This window comes from Danio rerio, chromosome 24 (assembly GCF_049306965.1).
Source record: "Danio rerio strain Tuebingen ecotype United States chromosome 24, GRCz12tu, whole genome shotgun sequence".
In the NCBI taxonomy this organism is placed as follows: Eukaryota; Metazoa; Chordata; class Actinopteri; order Cypriniformes; family Danionidae; genus Danio; species Danio rerio.
Window position 1 is genome coordinate 6,351,183 of NC_133199.1, and position 20,051 is coordinate 6,371,233.

Consider the following 20,051-nt stretch of genomic DNA (forward strand, 5'->3'; position numbering starts at 1 on the left):
TATTTCCCTTTTTTAGTTTCTGTAATTGCTTTACTCGCGCGGAAGCAGACTTCAACAGAAGCAGGAGGAGCAGCCGGGGTGCTCTATGGAGCATGACGTTCAGATCTGTGGTCCCCATTTATCATCAAACTATTTCTTGTTGCTGTAGAATTTGGAGACCCAGTTTTAAACTCGCAAAATAAATAAATAAACAAATATATATATATATATATATATATATATATATATATATATATATATATATATATATATATATATATATATATATATATATATATATATATAATGTTCGATCAAAGTAGGCTGCTTATTGTGTGCGGTTGAGCGCAATGACACTTGAGCCCTTTATTTACGAATGCAGTTATAAATAAAATAAATCCCAAATAAAAAACTGCTGAACTGTATCTATATTATAGGATGGGAAATGACATCGTAGGTTACTTTTTAGGGTTAAGAGTGTTCTGGGGAATATGGTGCATAGATTCTCGATAACAAAAAATAGACACAAAATATTTATTTTATTATCATGAAATACAATCGGAATAAATATTCCTTACGTTACATATCATTTATAGGCTACGATACTGTTAAATATAGCCTATAATATTATTAGGGAATCTGCGTTCTACATAATACAATCTATAAACTATATTTAAATTTATTTCTTTTAATAACGGTACATACAATTCAGAAGCATTTAACGCATTTACTCTACGATTAACCAGCTAATAAAATTAAAAAGGAAATAACGAAATGGTACTGGATTGGTTATAGCCATTATTACGTTTTATAAAGCAATAACCCTGCATTGCCTATAGCCAACGCATTTTACCACTTAGGTTTCCTATTTAAATGTTAAATAAGTAAAATTACATTGTCACAAAAAAATTTATTAAATAAAAAAGCAATGTGTTTACATACAGACAATTTTGACACTGTTAGCCTAACGTTTTTGATAATGTGTAACCCTAAATGTACTGTCAAACACAAAAACATTAAATGTTTAATGAGCGTTATTCTTCCTCTAAACTAGAACGTGTTGAATTGTTTGTATTTCGATACAAAGTATTGAAATTTAGTAGCTCTATTTTTCAGCAAATGTTTGGACAGCAATTCTAAATCGCAGTTGTAGGGGCGTGGCTAAGCATACACCGCCCAAGCAGTCAAACAGACGTAATCAGAGAAGCACTGCATTTCTTAGTTCCAAAGGGGGAAAAAAAAACATAGCAAAATTGCACTAAATGCGTAATGTCCTGGTAATATATATGCTATATATATATATATATATATATATATATATATATATATATATATATATATATATATATATATATATATATATATATATATATATATATATAGTGTTTCTTTACACAGTGTGTAAATAATTGTTTGGAAATGTAAAAAGGTCTGCAATGTTTTAAATTGGTGTAAAAAAGTGGAACAATTAATGGGAAATGACAAAAGGTAAGCAACACATTGACACACTATTATTACTTTGACATCAGCTAGAGGGTCATTTACACTCTGGAGTGCATTGTGTCTGAAAACATCAAGTATATATAATTTTTTTTTTATTATTGTAGTTTTCTTTACTAAAATCTGTGTGAACCAGATCTTGCTGCAGACATTTCAGTATGATGACATAATTATTCCAATTGAAACTCAATATAGAGAAGGGACTTTTGGGATTTTTGGCATCATCTTTCATTAGCAGCAAACTAACAATAGGAGGGCGTGGCTTAGCATCACCCAATTAGTGACGTCATCAGAGAAGGTCTGCTGTTGAGCGGAAGCAAATGAATATATATATATATATATATATATATATATATATATATATATATATATATATATATTTAACGGCCGTTATTTTACTTTTTTTTTTCTGGCACCCCAGCTGCCAGAAATAAACCATACATTTACGGATTTTTTTTACAGTATATATATATATGTGTGTGTGTGTGTGTGTGTGTGTGTGTTTAAGTCCATGCAGCAAAATGGGATGAGTCAGTAAATCAAAGAGCCCAGAATGCAGTACAGACAGTAATTCTGACTGGTACATATATAAAGTTCACCTTATGAATATCTTCACAGACATCTTTATTCATAAAGAGACTTGCATACAGAAAACAAGCTAAACCTGAGATAAAAATAAAGCAAGTGCAGCTCAAATGTCCTGTTACAATGCTAACTCTGATTATCAACTAATGTTACATTCTGTACAGCATAAAGTATTGAGTGCTCATTATTTGCACAACTACGTACTTAAACTAAGGCTCTTTAGGCTTGTTCATAAGACATGATTGTCATGAGGCATTTTAATTGTGTCATGAATATCTTTCTGACCACGTTTTCAGTAGAACAAACTGTATTAGTTATCTAAATGTTTTATTAAAAGTGTCATTACTATTTCAAATAACTTTTAACAGCATCACTAATATTTAATTTAGTTTTAATGACAATTTAAACTTGTCATTGTAGTTGAGGTAAAGAAAATGTATTAATGATGCTGTCAAAAAATTGATGACACATTTATAATAGGTTCAAGACATTCATGTTTATGACAGATTTATGACAAGTTTTGTTGTCTGGGTAATGTCAAGTTGTCAATGACAAACAACGTCATCTTTGCATTTAAAACGTCATAACTGAGCTGCACTGTAAAAAAATGATATGATCAATCAGTCCTGACCGCATATGTTATTAGGTCATTGCAGCTTATTAACTAAGTTAATTGAATATTTAATTTAATTTTAATGACAATTTAAACTTGTCACTGTAGTTGAGGTAACAAAATGTATTAATGACGCTGTCATAAAATTGATAACACATTTATAGCTTCAGAACAGTCATGTTCATTCATTCATTAATTTTTTTGTCAGCTTAGTCCTTTTATTAATCCGGGGTCGCCACAGCGTAATGAACCGCCAACTTATCCAGCAAGTTTTTACGCAGCGGATGCCCTTCCAGCAGCAACCCATCTCTGGGAAACATCCACACACACTCATACACTATGGACAATTAAGCTTACCCAATTCACCTGTACTACATGTGTTTGGACTGTGGGGGAAACCGGAGCACGCGGAGGAAACCCACGCGAACGCAGGGAGAACATGCAAACTCCACACAAAAACGCCAACTGAGCCGAGGCTCGAACCAGCGACCTAGCGACCTTCTTGCTGTGAGGGGACAGCACGACCTACTGCGCCACTGCCTCGCCCGACAGTCATGTTTATGACAGATTTATGACAAGTTTTGTTGTCTGGGTAATGTCAAGTTGTCATAACAAACAACGTCATCTTTGCATTTAAAACGTCATAACTGAGCTGCACTGTAAAAAAATGAAATGATCAATCAGTCCTGACAGCATATGTTATTAGGTATTACAGCTTATTAACTAAGTTAATCATGTTCTAACTTAATTTTATAAGTTAGGCAAGCTGTTTTAAGTCATAATATAAGTTCAATGGACTCATGAGGTTGATTTGATTCTGCTTAAAAATGTAAGGCAACTAGGATTTTTTACAGTATAAAGACATGATAAATGTTAAAAGCATAAATACAATCTCATTTAAATTCCTAACGTGTGTCAAGTCATAATTATAAAGGTTTAAAGTAGTCTTATGAACACCCCTTTAAGTAGAGTGTTACAGTTTTTGTTTAATAATGCAAAAGTTCTTTGGTAAAACCAACAAAAATAATAACAATAAGTGAACAGAAAACCTGTGTATTACTTAAAAAAAACACAGATCACCCCAAAACGATAATCTTCCTCTTTAGTAAGCTGCAATTGGATCAGTTTGATTTGGGAACGAATCATCTCATCTGATTCAAAAGAATGAATCTTTGATGAATCAAGCACCGTTTTGTTGAAGAGCAAAAGCTTCTATTCTCGATGCTTGAAATGACATGGAAAAGAGCAGCAGGTACATTATTCCAAATGTCTTCTTTTGTGTTCCATGCAAGAATGCCAGTCTTATAGGTTTGAAATGACATATTTACACAAGTCTTCAAAGAAGATGATGTTCGGGGTTATGGCTGTGTTATTAGTCGTCGTCTCTGGGAGGTCTTTCTCAGTATCTTCCTGTAGTCGTAGGGGTTGTCCTCGCTTTGACTCTCTGTAGAGGGCATTTTAGAGAACGAGTGCCTGTGGACAGAGAGAGAGGCAGATAAAGCGTGACTTCACACGAAAAATGAAGACGCAAGTGAGAAGGGGAAAGAAAGCGGGGAGGATTTTATGTCTTGATATCTGCATCTTCCGCTCAGACACATTTATCATGTCTGCCGCGCGCTGTAATGCAGTGCGAGGTCAACGTCTTTTGTTAAATGGAGAGTGTGATGCAGATGTTAAACGCTCTTTCACCTCTTCTCCAATGGGTCTTTGGGGATTTCAGATTTGGGGACATCAGAGAGTGGTCTTTCAGAGGAGCGTCTTTCATCAGAAGCCCTCCGCTTGCTCGACCGGCGTCGTTCATTGGGAAGGCTGGTGGATTTACTGCTGGACAAACCCTGGTAGTATTGGTCATCGTTGTCCAACTTTTTTGGGCTGGTGGTTTAGAAGAGAAAAACAAAAAAATATATAAAGTTTACACAATTAAACACTAATTTAGATGCTCTATTTATATTAGTTTTACCTTTTTTCCTATGAATACATGCACATATAGATGATGTTTATTGACAAAGGTTTCCCAAAATAAAACATACTATGTGAAAATAACAATAACAATTAAATGCTAACATAAATAATAACAATAACTATATATACAGTTGAAGTCAGAATTATTAGTCCCCTGAATTATTAGCCCCCTCTTTATTTCTTTCACCAATTTCTATTTAACAGAGAGAAGATTTTTTAACAAATTTTAGCACATAATAGTTTTAATAACTCATCTTTAATAACTGATTTATTTTATCTTTGCCTTGATGAGTGTAAATAATGTTTTATTAGATATTTTTCAAGACACTTCTATACAGCTAAAGTGATATTTAAAGGCTTAACTAGGTTAATTAGGTTAACTAGGCAGGTTATTATAATTAGGCAAGTTATTGTATAACAGTGGTTTGTTGACTATCGAAAATAAAATACAACTTAAAGGGGCTAATAATATTGACCTTAAAATGGTGTTTAAAAAATTAAAAACTGCTTTATTCTAGCTGTCATAAAACAAATAAGACTTTCTCCAGAAGAAAACATATTACAAGACATCAGTTTGGAAATATTTAAAAAGAAAACTAAATTCAAAGGGGGGTTAATAATTCTAACTTCAACTGTATAAAGGTCAGAGAGGGTCAAATCTTTATTTATTCGTTCAACTTTAGTTCAGTTATTATCAGCTGTAAATTCCTGATGTGAAGAGAGGATTAAAAGGGGAGTGTGCTAAATTTCATCTGTTTGTTTAAATTCAGTCCTTAAAAACTGTTAAATCCAATGAATCCTTTTTTTCAGTGCACTGGGCAAAAGAAATATTAAATGCATCACCATTTTTCAAAACATATTTCTAAAGGTGCTGTCAACTTGAAAGTTTCACCAGATGTCTGCAACAACCAAATTACTCAATACATACAACGAAAACAAAACTGACTAGTTCAGAAATGAAGTTATGTGAGTTAATATGAAGTAATGACACAGAGGAAAAAAGTATTAAACAAATAAAGATCATCAACTTTTTTTAAACAGTTTTTAAAACTGTGTGTAAATGACAGTTTAAGAACATAAAAGGTCTGCAATGTTCCAAATTGGACAATAAATGGCGTACATTGTCTCAATTTATTATTCAGAAAAAAATACACAATAACAGGAAAATAAATAAATATAAAATGTGTGTGAGGTGACACACACAACACTATCATTGTTTTTTTTTTCACCAGCTAAAGGGTTATGGGCTTATTTATTTGAAAAAAATTAATAATAATTGTTTCTAATAAATTTCAAGTGAACATTCTGTACACTCTGATCACTCCTTAAAGTCTGCATGAACTAGAAGTTGAAGTATAATGACCTATTTCCAACTAAAATTGAATATTAAGTAGAGGGGAGGGAGTTTTCTTCTTTGCTCCTCCTATCATCTTTCACTCACAGCAAACTAAACATTATAGGGGCGTGGCTACGTATATTCCTCCCAAACTGCCAAACTGACATCGTAAGAGAAGGACTGCCATTCCAGAGCAGTTCAGATGTATAGATTTTGATTAAAGATTACAAAATCAAACAGTTTATTTTAATTAACCAGTACAGATTAATTGTTGACTTTAAGCCTAACAATCTGCGCTGGCAAAATAAACAAGGTACATTATGATTTAATGTGGGCATTAAGAACAAAAAAGTGCTGCTTTTAATTGTCCCCCAGACTCATTCCTACTAAAGTGTAACAGACCTTCATGTTGTGGATTGCCTGCCACATAAAACCAGAGTGCTTCTATCCATTTATTTTTTAATATCCATTTTTATTATCCTCTGAGGTTTGTAATTGCCCGAGGTTTGACATTGTAGTTTGGAAATGATGTTTGATGGTTTATTTTTGTGTATTTAATGTATTTATTTTGATTGTACAGCACGCCAGTGTTCATATGCAGTTGTAAAGTGCTTTATAAATGAACAAGGGAGACATAAAACGAAAACATCTAGTAAACATATATTAGTAATACCTTACAATACGGTTGTATTATTAGTTAATGCATTTACTAACACGAGCAAACAATGAACAATACATTCATTACAGTATTTATTAATGTTAATAAATGAAAATAAAGTTGTATATTGCTAGTTCACGTTAATTCACAGTGCATTAACTAATGTCAACAAGCTTGAATTCGAATTTTAGTAATACATTAGTAAATGTTGCAGTAAGAATAATAAATGCTGTGTTCATTTTTAGTTCATACATTAACTAACATTAACTGATAAAACCTTATTGTAAAGTGTGACCAAAATATTGCTGCACTTGTCATTGTTTGCTAGGACTCTAGCCGCCAAAGTCACTCCTGATCATAAATAACATCTATTTTGTCATATAGGGCTGCTGTTAATGTGTGGCCATTATGCCATATTGAGTGAATTTCATGGCTGTTCTGTGGTAAGTAAGCGATGATGGCCTTCAGGAGAGCCTCTGATTCATTGGTGCTCAGCAGTGATGGACTCCAGTGGAAATGTTCTTTCAGTGGACTTTACTCATTGTCTTAGGGCTTATCAGCGCTGTTATGTAATGAAAACAGTGATCTATGAAACCAATGAAGCCAAAAGCCTGCGGCCTGGCATCCAGCTCGCCAGCCAGACAGCTGATGCAATTATATGAGGCAGTCCCACTGGCCTACTGATGCACTTACTTTCTCTTTCTATCTCCGTGTCTCTCTCGTTAAAAAATATGTTTGTTTCTTCTTCAAGTTTTAGATGATGTTCAGGAATGTTTTTAGGTTCTGCACTGCAAAACAAATGCTGGGTTCCACAAAATTCCTTCAAGTTGTCTCAACACAAATCGATTAAGTTAGCTTGATTGTTTTGCAAATTTAAGTGGATTGAACATAAAACACTTAAGTTGTCCCAAAAAAAAAGATCAAGAATTGTGTTCATTTTAAATAAGTAGTTTGAACAAGCAGCATTTTTTTCAACTAACCGGACCAGTCTGTCCGGTTAGCACCAGTCTTTGTCAGGTCAGCACGTCGTGTTACTTTACGAGCGGAGGCCCGGAGGAGGAGGAGGAACCGGCGGGGTTCGACGACCGGGTTCGTGTCTGGGGAAGAGTGGTTCCAGAAATTAGGTAAGACAAAAAACAGAATTCAAAAAATAAAGCGAACGAGTTCGTAACGAGGCCAGAATACGGTGAAATCCGAAAACGCGGTCAAAATCAGATGAGGGCTTTTCTTTTTCTACATGGCTCTTGTAAATTGTCGCTTAGATTTAGGGAAGAATTAGGAGGAGGAGGGGGAGGGTGGCCGGGTCGGCCGATTGGCTGGCCACCCAGTGCCTATAGGATCGCCTAGACTGTTACCAGCTACATGTCCAAAAGCCAGGGTCTGTCATGGTATGAGGTTGTGTCAGTGCCCTTGGCAGAGGTAACTTGCACTTCTGTGATGACATCATTAATGCTGAGGAGTACATAGAGATTTTGGAGCACAATAAGCTGCCTTCTTTTCCAGGGACATCTATGCGTATTTCAACAAGACAATGGAAAACCACAATCTGCACACATTACAAAGTACTGGCTGGGGAGGAAGTGGATACAGGTGCTTGACTGGCCTGCCTGCAGTCACAACCTGTCTCTGATAGAGAATGCGCGGCGCATTTTGAAGTGCAAAATGCATCAACGATATCCCCGTACTTTTGCCCACTTTAAGACTTGTTTGCAGGAATTACAAAAAAATGACACCTGAAACACTTCGTCACTTGGTGTCTTCAGTCCCTAAATGTTATTTAAGTGTTGTAAAAAAATGGAATGGCAACATTACAAAGGGATAAATGCTTTACTGCTACAACTTTCCAACCAAAATGAGTTGGTTGCGCGTTTATTTTGAAAAAAAAAAAAGCAACAACAAATTAAATCCTTGACAAATTAAATAATGTCTGTTGTGTTGTCTGCAATGACATACAAGTCAAAGTAAATTTAGAAATCACTTTCCTTTTTAATTTGCGTTGTCCCTACTGCCCCAACATTTTCTAGTTTGAGGTTGTACATATACTGTATTTTGTTTTTTAGTTTCTTTAGATGTTGGGGTGAAACGTGAGCTGTGGCAGACACACACAGTCCTGGAGAAACAGAGTGTTCTGCTTCATCTGTCTGCTCTGTCTCTCACGCTCTCCACATTTGTACTGCAGTACACCTTCATTACCTTCTTGTCCTCAGCTTGCCTTTTCCTCCCATGGGATACCTTATAGGTCCTCTGTCTCTCTCTGTTTTATCTCTGTCCACTGCCAATCTTTTCCCCTATTTCTTCCCTAACTCAACACAGGTCCGTAGCCAGCCTGGTGAAAGGGGTGGTTAGTTTTTACTTAAAATGTGGACCTTTTTTGCTGTTATTTGCCACATTTTCTATTTAATTATGAGATTTTAATGCCAAATTTAGGTGACATTTAAGAAATAGTTTTAGCTGGATCATCATCAATCATTCACCACTTATTATATTGTGATGAACTGTAATGGTACAGTAATTATCCAGACTATATTGATTAGCAAAAAAAACGACCCATCTTTGTGACGTTGTGTGTCTGTGTGAGTGTCGCTCTAAAGCCTTCAGCCTGTCTGTCCATCAGAGCTGTTTGTCACTCGAGCGGTCTGTGAAATCTCTTGTCAGCAGTGCTCATGGAGGTCCAGATTTATGTTCACACACACAATATTTCACACACGCTGTGACACTGCAGATATGTCACACTGGCCTCCCTCCTGACAGCAAAATGCTACAGGCACTGAGAAACTAGGAAATTAGTTACTAGGAATTAGAAACTAGGAAATCACAATTGATGTATATATATATATATATATATATATATATATATATATATATATATATATGAGCAATATCACACGAGTAGCAGTGCGATATTGCTGTATATCGCCATTGGTGGGAGGCGTGCGTTGCCTTAGTGCCCCACCAGTGCCGATATACAGCCATATCGCACTGCTACAAGTGTGATATTGCGTTTATAAAACAGTTTGACGGCATTATTGTATATATAAAAACAAAATTAAACATGGAGAGTCTCAAAAACCCTTTTGTATGAGGAACTACTTTCTTCCGCCTTGGATTCAAATCATAAGCTGACAGTTAAACAGCTGAGCAAGCATCTTTTAAACTTTAAATCTGTCGTGTCTGCTTTTTGCTATTAGTAATACACAAAGGGTAAAGAGGCTTTACAGGTGTTGATATTACTTAAATATATCACGGCTATTAGCCAATCAGATTCAAGAACCAGACAGAACTGTTGTATAAATATATATGGAAATTTTGAAATATATAAGGGAATTTTCACAGAATGTCTGATAATATTTTTTTTTTTCTGGTGAAAATCTTATTTGTTTTATTTCGGCTAGAACAAAAGTAGTTATTAATATTTAAAAAAAAAAACATTTTTGGGACAAAATTATTAGCCCCCTTAAGCTATTTTTTTTCGATAATCTACAGAACAAACAATAACTATACAATATAAGTTTATAAAAAAAATAAGTTATACAATAACTTGCCGAATTACCATGACCTGCCTAGTTAACCTTATTAACCTAGTTAAGCCTTTAAATGTCACTTTAAGCTGTATAGAAGTGTCTTGAAAAATATCCAGTAAAATATTATTTACTGTCATCATGTCAAAGATAAAATAAATCAGTTATTAGAAATAAGTTTTTAAAACTATTATGTTTAGAAATGTGCTGAAACAATCTTCCCTCCATTAAACAGAAACTGGTGAAAAAAAATAAACAGGGGCGCTAATAATTCTGACTTCAACTGTGTATATATATATATACTATTTTTTTTTTTCATTTGAAATTTTATGCATGCTTAATGTGAATTATTTATAGTATTTAATAAGTATAGCTGATTAACCATGTGGATGGATAGTAACAGAAGGTCTCTACTGGCCCATATCTATCAGTTGATAACCACTGATAATGCCCATTCAATCGAGTGATACTAAGTAATGATACTTGTCATTACTAAGACAACACAATTTGTCATAAATCTGTCATAAACATGACTGTAATTAAGCCATTATAACACGTCTTATGTAAGTCTTATGAACACCCCTTCAAGTGAAGTAGCATGTTTTTATTCTTCACTAAGGGATGAAATGAATTTTGAAATATTTGAGCAATGAGATATTGTTAGCAAACACCCCAACATCATCCATACTTCTAAGTCTGATTATTAGATACATATTTAAATATATGCTTGCATGCGTTCCTCTCAAACATGGCAGCGGTGGGGAAAACAACTAAGAAAGCATCTAATTATATGAATGTCTGTACAAGCTCTGCAATTCAGCACTCCATTCACATAAAGGCACGTTGGTGCAATCATTTTCATTGCTTGAAGGCACAATATGAAAGACTCATTCATTAAAGTATTCAAAAACTGCTGGAACAGTGTTATGCATTTTGTTGAATTATGTACTTTATATTATGCCAAATGCTCCAAAAGAATGTTCAAATCCGGAGAAATGAGTGCAATAAGTAATGTTGCTCTTTAATATGGTAAATATATAGAGCAGCATTATAAAAGAACCATCAAATCTATTTAGTGCGATAAAACACATAGCGTTGAAATCACAATTATTACTGAATTATAAACCCCCTTTTTTTTAAATAGTTCCCAAATTATGTTTAACAGAGCAGGGAAATTTTCACAGTATGTCTGATAATATAATAAATCTCAATCCAATAGAGCACCTTTGGGATGTTGTGGAACGGGAGATTCGCATCATGGATGTGCCGCCGACAAATCCGCAGCAACTGCGTGATGCTTTCATGTTAATATAGACCCAAATCTCTAAGGATTATTTCCAGTTCCTTGCTGAATCTATACCACAAAGAATTAAGGCAGTTCTGAAAGCAAAAGGGGCTCCAACCCGGTACTACTGGTAAGGTGTACCTAATAAAGTGGCCAGTAAGTGGATATTTAAATTGTATTACGGTTAAAACAATAACGGTACATCAAAATGTTGCTGTTTTTCCCTTTAAGTTTGATCAAATAAATGATGTATTAGTATAAGTATTGAAATCCAAGCATAGCTTTTGTCTCTTTCTCTAAAGGGGAATCTCTAGCATAAAACTTCTGCTAATAGAATTACCTTTGTTTCCGCGGCCTCCTTTTATCGTCCTGGACAGACCTCTGTAAAAGACCCAGTGTGCGAAAAAAAATCATTAAAGCCAAAGCCCAGATAATCTCTAGATAAAGTGAGTGTCATTGTGGGATGTTGACTCACATGAATAAGTGTGTAGTATGTGGAGTCCTCCGGCGTGTTCAGGGTCTTGGGTTGTTGTGCGCGGCGTGGTGTTCGAGACTGCTTTGTGTCAGCTGTGGGTTTAAAACAGAAAATCAGTATTTAAATAATACCAAGTGATTTTTCACCCATTTGAACCCATTCTAGGTATTATTTATGCCTAGTCCATAGATCTCCTGTGGGAAAAGGAGAATACATTAAATAATTCCCTGGAGGGAATCCCGACTGCTACATAGAAGAATAAGATCAGCTCAAAACATCCAGCTGACCTTTCACCCCTTTGTTCTTATCTGAAAAAAAGTGTGGTGTGGTTTAACCCCTAAGGACTCAGTATTTGTAATTATCCACTCAAAATCAATCAGACATGTCATACCGGTCAAAAAATGTTCCTAAAGACTAACAAAAACACAGAAGGTATTGTATGAGAAGGCACAATCTCCATACACTCATTCACACGGCCAATTTAGTTCATCCAATTCACCTACAGCGCACGTCTTTGGACTGTAGGGAAAACTGGAGCACCCGGAGAAAACATTTCCTTATCAAACATCTTATATTTTCTTAGAGATCTTCAGCAAAAGGCACAAAAAAATGACCTTTGGTTTGTTTGAATAGTATCTGCCAACTCGAACACTGTGTATCCTGTAGAAAAGTCCTGGTGTAAAGAAAATTAATCAATGTCCACCAGGACCAGCGGGCACAGGCTGAAGAGTTTGTCATATTTATTGAATGTGTCTCTTGAAAGGTCATCAGCAATTCTTGATTGCTCTGAGGTATAAAGCCAATTTGCGGCTCTTATATTAATGCCTGCTGTAATTGCTGGGGCACTTTTGCATGCAATGCGATTAGCATTTAAGGACCTTTCATGTACAAGGAAATGCAACTGGCATTGAAAGGGCAATTCCATGTGGAAACAATAATAATTACACAATAATAATTGTTTCCACACAGAAAGATTGGGGTTTTGATCGTTTATTATGACTGCAGGGCTTACAAAGACATTTCACACTGACGATAAACCATTAATAAACAGATGTGAAAGATGACCACAAGATTTACCAAGCTAATTTAATCGAAGAGACTGACACTATATGACAGAAGAGAACACCACATCTGTCTCGCGACCGTAATGACAGAATAACCAGCTTTCATTTAGACACAAGGTGCATATCAGGAATAATGCATGAATTATCCTCCCAAAAGTCCTTTGACATATCGCAACAGAAAATCAAATGAATGGTAAATCTGCACCGCTGGGGGAATTAGCTGACGACACATCTTTCTGAGTCCCATTTGCCTGTTGAGGCACTAGACATCCAGCTTTTGATATGATCAGACACTGTTAGAGAAAGAAAACCTCTCATGCTGATACAATCGACAGCAAGCAAGTATATGGATGGAGTAATTAAGATAGAGCATTCTTATGTCTACTTTAATCTCCACTGGAAGCGGCTTAGGTCCCGTGATGTGCTTTGAAATGTGCATTTGTGTTGGATGTGTGACGTAATTATTTAAACTGAAACATGAAGACAGCATGGGACATCGATTAGCCCCTCTTCCTATATATTTGATTTTATCACTGTTCTGCCAGTGATAGAGGGTAAGCTCAAGTGTATATTGCAATAGCATCCTGAAGTGGACATGTCAATAAAATATTATTGATTGAATATGGATGTTTATATACAGTTTGGTCCATAAATATTTGGACATTGACACAATTCTAACATTTTTGGCTCTATACACCAACACAATGGATTTAAAATGAAACAAACTGCTTTACTGCAGACTGTCAGCTTTAATTTGAGGCTTTAATTAATTTTAGCTTTAATTTGAGATTATTTTTTTATTCAAATCAGGTGAACGCTGAATGAATAATGACAGTTTGCATATGTGCCTCCCACTTGTTAAGGAACCCAAAGTAATTGGACAGAATAATAATCATAAATAGAACTTTCACTTTTTAATACTTGGTTGCAAATCCTTTGCAGTCAATTACTGCCTGAGATCTGAAACGTATAGATATTACTAGACACTGGGTTTTATTCCTGGTGGTGCTCTGCCAGGCCTCTACAGCAACTGTCTTTAGTTCCTGCTTGTTTTTCTGGCATTTTTCCTTCAGTTTTGTCTTCAGCAAATTAAAAGCAGGCTCAATCGGATTCAGATCAGGTGATTGACTTGGCCATTGCATAGGGTTCCACTTCTTTCCCTTCAAAAACTCTTTGGTCATTTGTCCCATTTTTGACAGTATCCCATCATAAATTTTGGAAGTAACCAACAGATGAAGGCTTTAAGAAGAATAACAAATTTAATAACCAATAAAATAATTAAAATTATTTTAAATGACAAATTCTGACTAAGGAAATGAGCTGGCCAGTTTGTTATTTGTCTATAGGCTACAGTTTTCATTTTAAAACAAGTTTTAACAGATTTATATTTTTTATTTTTAATTTATTTTTTTTATGATGAATAATAAAAAATGAATATTTAAAAATAAGTATTTTTTCATATTTCTAAAATTCTAGTAATGACTTACAGTTTAAATGAACATTTGTAAATAAATGTACATTTTTTGGAAACAAAAAATAGTATGATAAGCAGTTGGACAAAAACATAGGAAGTTTTTTTGTTGCATCAAAAATGTGTTAATGATTTCCATCCAGCACGCTAATCCATCACAAATTAGTGCTTAAAATGTCACTAAAATGCAGTAATTAAACCTTAAATCTCTGCAAAAAAAGTATTTTTTTTGTTGAGAAAAAAGAACCTGTTTTAGGAGGACATGTTCGGTGAGAATGAACCCTAGGACTAACATACTTATGTTAACTTGTAAAAACATTTTGATTTCAAGAGGACTTTGAATAGAGTATGGTTAAAATGACTGAGATATGGCTGTTTACCTGGTGGCTGGTAGTAGCCCATGTAGCCATTCATGGGTTGTCCTTTCACAAACATGCCATTTTTGCTGGGGTTAAGCTGATGGGCGAGGATGATTTCATTTAACTTCTTCTGAAGGGAAAGGTAGTCTTCAGAGGCCTTGGATACCTAGACAGGTTACAAAGAAGTACAGCAGTCATCAAATGAAAGCACTGTGAGAAAAAGCATATGACTTGCTCCAAATGATGTCACTTCCTTTGGTGGGAAACTCTGCAAGGCATTGAAGCATGTTATTATGATTTGTAAAAAGAGTTTAGGATACACTAATGGTAGATTAATTATTTGTGTGTATGTATATATATATATATATATATATATATATATATATATATATATATATATATATATATATATATATATATATATATATATATATATATATATATATATATATATATATATATAATTTAGCTTTAGAATTGCCATGTAGTATCTGGTACCTTAACAGTACCTTAAGCTAAAGAACAAAATGGTAGAGATAGTCAACTCTGTTATGATTTAAAACGTTTAACTATAATTAAACAACAATTAGTAACAGAATCAAATGTCCTTGGTTATATTTAAACATTTAGCATTATTTTATATTAATAATGTATTCAGTTTTCCTGTAAATTGTATATTTATTTAGTAACACTTTTTTTGATAGGCCATTTGAGTATTAGTAGACTGTCTGCTTAATATCTGTTGATACTGCTCCTTCAACAGACATTTAACTGACTATAAGATGTTTGATCAGGGTTGGAGCTGAACTTTACAGGAAGGTAGATCTCCAGGAACAAGGTTGAGCACCTCTGGTTAAAATCAATGGCCTATACAGAAATCAAGTTATAAAATCTTGTTCATTTTTTATTGGCTGTTTTTTAATATTGACTACAGTTACTGTAGTTATTTAGTGAAGAGCAGCAAATGAATCTCTCTTTTGTTTTGTTTGATAACAGAGGTGTCACTGTAAGAATGCACAGACCTACAAGCTATTGAAAGCATTTGATTACTTTAGTGGCCTAAATGCTCATGCTCATTTAAGAGACGAATAGTTGTGTTAAAAAATAAAAAATGCAGGACGGACATGTTTAAATATTATTAACTTAAATAATAGTCTTAAAGTGTCAACTTTCACTCCTCTTTAAATGGCGTGTACAGAAGCTGACCTGAAAACACTATGAAGCGCGTCCGTCAGTCAGCACCGATAAATGTACATGCATTGACTGATTTAAAAACTGCATTAGAAGGGCAACAATCATTTTTTATATTAATTTCAATGTGCAAGGCAAAATAAAGCAAAAGCACAATTCTCTTCAACAGCTCTTGCAATTATTTCAGATTTGAGATCAGCCAAGTGTTGATGGTACTTTCACTTTTCATAGAAAGATTAATAATACAAGAGAAAATACTTAAACGGGATGAGAGCGGGGTAGAATGGTAAAATACGGGAGAATCCCAGTAAAAGCGGGAGGTTTGACAGATATGTCTTCAACTAAATTGCAAAGTTTGAAGATAAAGTTTGATGTTCCCTTAAAGGGATGGTTTTTACAAATGATTATTTGTAAATATTTAAATCTTTGTCTCTATTTACTCATCCTCAAGTGGTTCCAAACCTTTATGAGTTTCTTTATTGATTTGAATACTAAAAAATATTGAAGAAAGTTAAAAACCTGTAATCATTGACTTCCAAAGTAGGAAAAAGGAAATATTATGGACGTCAATGATTACAGGTTTTAAGCTTCTTCAAAATATCTTACTCTGTGTCTAACAAAAGAAAAATTTGGTTTGGAATGAGTAAAAAATGTGTAAATGATAACAGAATATTCAGCTCTTGGTGAATTATCCCTGGGTGAAGTGCCTGAAAGCTTCAAATAATTAAAGTTTTAAGGGATGAACTAAGCTAACACCTACAAATAGGTTGCTAGCACAGTTTAGCACGATTAAACACACTTCTAACATGTTTTACTATGTTAAAATTATCATTGAGATGACTGTTATCATGCTTTGGCCTGCTGTTAAAACTTTTCTAACATGCTTTTAAATATTTCCAGTAAGTAGCTGCCATATTAACGGTAGCATATTGCTAATAGGCTGTTTTAAGCAATTCCAAAGAATCAACACCTGTTTGAAGAGTGACTCCACTTCCTCATCTTGTTTTTGAGATGTAGCTTTCAGGTTCTTTCGGTCTTTATAGCCTCTAAAATTGCTCTGGATTTTAATGGCTGCCTGCTCCTCATCGTATTGTCCTTCCTCCTCTTCTTCCCTTCGTTCCAGCTGAACATCTGTAATGTCTAGAACGTCATTGTTCTCCTGCTCCTCCACATCTCCAGTGCTTTGCCCTCCTCCTGTTGCCTCTTCTTTCTCAGCTCTCAGTCTCTTTCTCTCCCGGTGTCCTCTGAAATTGCTTTGTAAAACAGTTGCAGCGTGTTCCTCATCTCCTCCTGATGGACTAGAGTCTAGCTCTTGATCATGTTCAAGTTCTAAAGGAGGCGGTGGAAGCTCCTCAATGGCAATGTCTGGTTCTGAAGCTCCTGGATCATCCATTTCCTCTTTAGTCTTTTTCTTTGGGATTTTCCCTTCCTCTTGGAGTCTTTTCCTTTCTTTGTGGCCACGGAAGTTGCTCTGAAGGACCACAGCAGCTTTGGCCTCGTCTTCTTCTCCTGGTGGATTTTCTTCAGTAAATTCCATTTCCTCTGAAAACTCCATCAATTCCTCAGGGGGCGGTGGATCTGGAATAGGAAGCTCCTCCTCATCTGTAGGACTCTTAATCTCCTTCTTTCCTCTAACTGGTATCTTTCCTTCCTCTTGGAGTCTTTTACGTTCCTTATGACCTCTGAAGTTGCTCTGGAGAACAGTGGCTGCCTTGGCTTCCTGCTCAGGGTCTTCATCTCCTCCACCTTCCTCAACCTCATTCCCCTCTTTCTCAACATTCTCCTGCGTGTCCTCTCGTGTAGCTTCCAGATCTTCTCCAGAAGTCATTTCTTCAGGGGTGGATGAGGAAGCATCCAGCTCATCTCCGCTCAAGGTCTTATTCCGTTCCTGACGTTCCTTGAATTTCTTCCTTTCTCTGTATCCTCGGTAGTTGCTCTGGAGGACCACAGCTGCCTTTTCATCAGCATCATCCATTTCCACTTCACCTCCTTCCTGTAGCGGTTCCTCTGAAACAGGATCGTCTGCTTCTAAAGGGACCTCTGTCACTCTTTCTGTCTTCTCTGTGTTTTCCTTCTGCATGGCTTCCCTGTGAAGAATACATTCATTTATACCACCACAGAATTGCTGAATTAGTGATTGTATGAGTATCTAAATAGTCAGTTTCATCGATTAGCTGTCTAAGTTTGCTAATTTTCAAACATCTAGTCCAGGGGTGCCCAAACTCCTGGAGGTTCTGGAGGGTCAGTGTCCTGCATAGTTTAGCTCTAACTTCCTTCCACACATCTGCCTGGAGGTTTCTCAGATACTTAGAAAGAACTTGATTTGCTGGTTCAGGAGTGTCTAAATGGGGTTGGAACTAAGATTTGCAGGACACCGGCCCTCCATTACTAAGTTTGTGCACTCCTGATCTAGTCAAAAACAGGTTTGCTGGAATTAAAAAACCTTGGGTATTATAGACCATTGGTAGGAAAACACTCTGGACAAATGCTAAGCCTACTGCAATGTTACAGGAATAATTCAGGCCAATTTTACTCAGGTGGTTCCTGTATGAGTTTCTTTCTTCTGTTGAACACAATAGACAATGTTTTGAAGCTGAAAACCTGTAAATATTGACTTCCATAGTAGAAACACACATGCCATAGAATTACAAAGTTACAGGTTTTCAGCTTTCTTCATAATATCTTATTTTGTGTTCAACAAAAGATAGAATATCATAAATTTAAAACAAGTAAAGAGTTAGTATATGATGACAGAATATTCTTTTTGGATGAACTATCATTTCAAGGCACAATGGAATATGCATTCACCATCACAACTTAAGACAATTTCATGTCTCCAATCCAAATACCCTATAAATCTTCTAATTTTGGTAAAAAAGCAGCTAAATTGAGCTTAAAGAAAGATCACAACAACACTAAGAGAACCAAGTACAAGCACAAGTACTTCTTGGCTCAACTAGGGTTCAAAACATTGACCTTCATGACCCTTAAACAGTTAAATTTGTGAGCATACTGGCGTCATCTTAAATCATTCCACAGCTTTCATAGGGTGTATTAAGGTACTAAGATGTAATAGTTGTCATTTTGAAAATAAAAAAGGCTTTTGATTGGTCACCATTTATTTGTTGTTAGAGATAGTTCACCCAAAATGAAAGTTCTGTATTATTTATTCACCCTTCACTTGTTCCAAACTGGGTTTCTTTGTTCTGTTTAAGACAAAACAAGATATATTAAATTATGTTTGAAAAACGCAGACATTGACTTCCATGGTATTCTTTTGTTTCATTTTTATTTTGCACCACCTGCAAGAAACACTCTTTCCCCTATATATTCACCAGACACTGTATAAACATTCCAATACAAGGACTTAAAATTGGAAATAAAATTGAATAGATCTGTTTCTTTTGATTATCTTGTTTGGTGTTTAACGGAAGAAAGAAAAGTTCAGAACTACTGATAGATTCATTTTTGGATAAACTATCCCTTTAAATAGCTAAAGACTCAAGAGTGGCCATTTTCAGGACACTGCCTGAAATATCAAATACACAGCAACCCAAATAGCTTTTTGAAAGAGAATAAGATTCAATTAAAACAATAGTATTTATAAGATAAACTACAAGCAAGAAAACTAAATCAGCTTGAATAAGAATGATTCTCACTTTTTCCTCTGGAAACTCTTCCTCTCTTTTTGTCCCCTGTAATGGGCCTGGATCTTTGCAGCAGCTTTGTTCTTCTCATCTAGTAGCTCCTTGTAATTCTGCCTTGCCAAATATCCTCTGCACCCTGTGTAAAGAGAAAGGGTTTAAGTACATTATTTACTATGAAAAATCATTTATTACAACACTGTTATAGTTGTTTGACTTACAAGCTTGAAGTTGGGTGAAAACTATTTCAGACTTTGCTTTACTTCTGTCATCAGCTATACTTTTCCGAGCCTTGTGTCCTCTGTATGCTATAAGGGAAATTAAATTTTTAAGAATCAAAGTATTATCCCCTTAACTGTGGTTCTCTCTTTTTTAAACACAGACATGAAAATTACATGTTTAACTTCAATG

General features: G+C 35.1%; 2 protein-coding genes across 15 annotated transcripts in view; both read right to left on the reverse strand.

The window, feature by feature from the left end:
- gpr158a (G protein-coupled receptor 158a) overlaps positions 1–20,051 on the reverse strand; it is a 741,191-nt gene that overhangs the window by 395,615 nt on the left and 325,525 nt on the right. The window lies entirely within an intron of this gene.
- The window catches only part of myo3a (myosin IIIA), a 133,575-nt gene continuing 115,607 nt past the window's right edge, over positions 2,084–20,051 (reverse strand). For 12 of the 14 annotated variants that reach the window (XM_073940165.1, XM_073940164.1, XM_068217046.2 and 9 more), the window contains 8 exons: positions 19,862–19,948; positions 19,656–19,779; positions 16,967–18,083; positions 14,827–14,971; positions 11,912–12,003; positions 11,777–11,817; positions 4,367–4,549; positions 2,084–4,150 (listed from right to left, as the gene is read on the reverse strand). In XM_073940165.1, coding sequence (XP_073796266.1) covers positions 4,036–4,150; positions 4,367–4,549; positions 11,777–11,817; positions 11,912–12,003; positions 14,827–14,971; positions 16,967–18,083; positions 19,656–19,779; positions 19,862–19,948 — 1,904 coding nt within the window. In that variant the 3' untranslated portion in view covers positions 2,084–4,035. The remainder of the gene's footprint in view (positions 4,151–4,366; positions 4,550–11,776; positions 11,818–11,911; positions 12,004–14,826; positions 14,972–16,966; positions 18,084–19,655; positions 19,780–19,861; positions 19,949–20,051) is intronic. The other 2 variants (NM_001362412.1, NM_205579.2) reach the window with 1 other exon arrangement.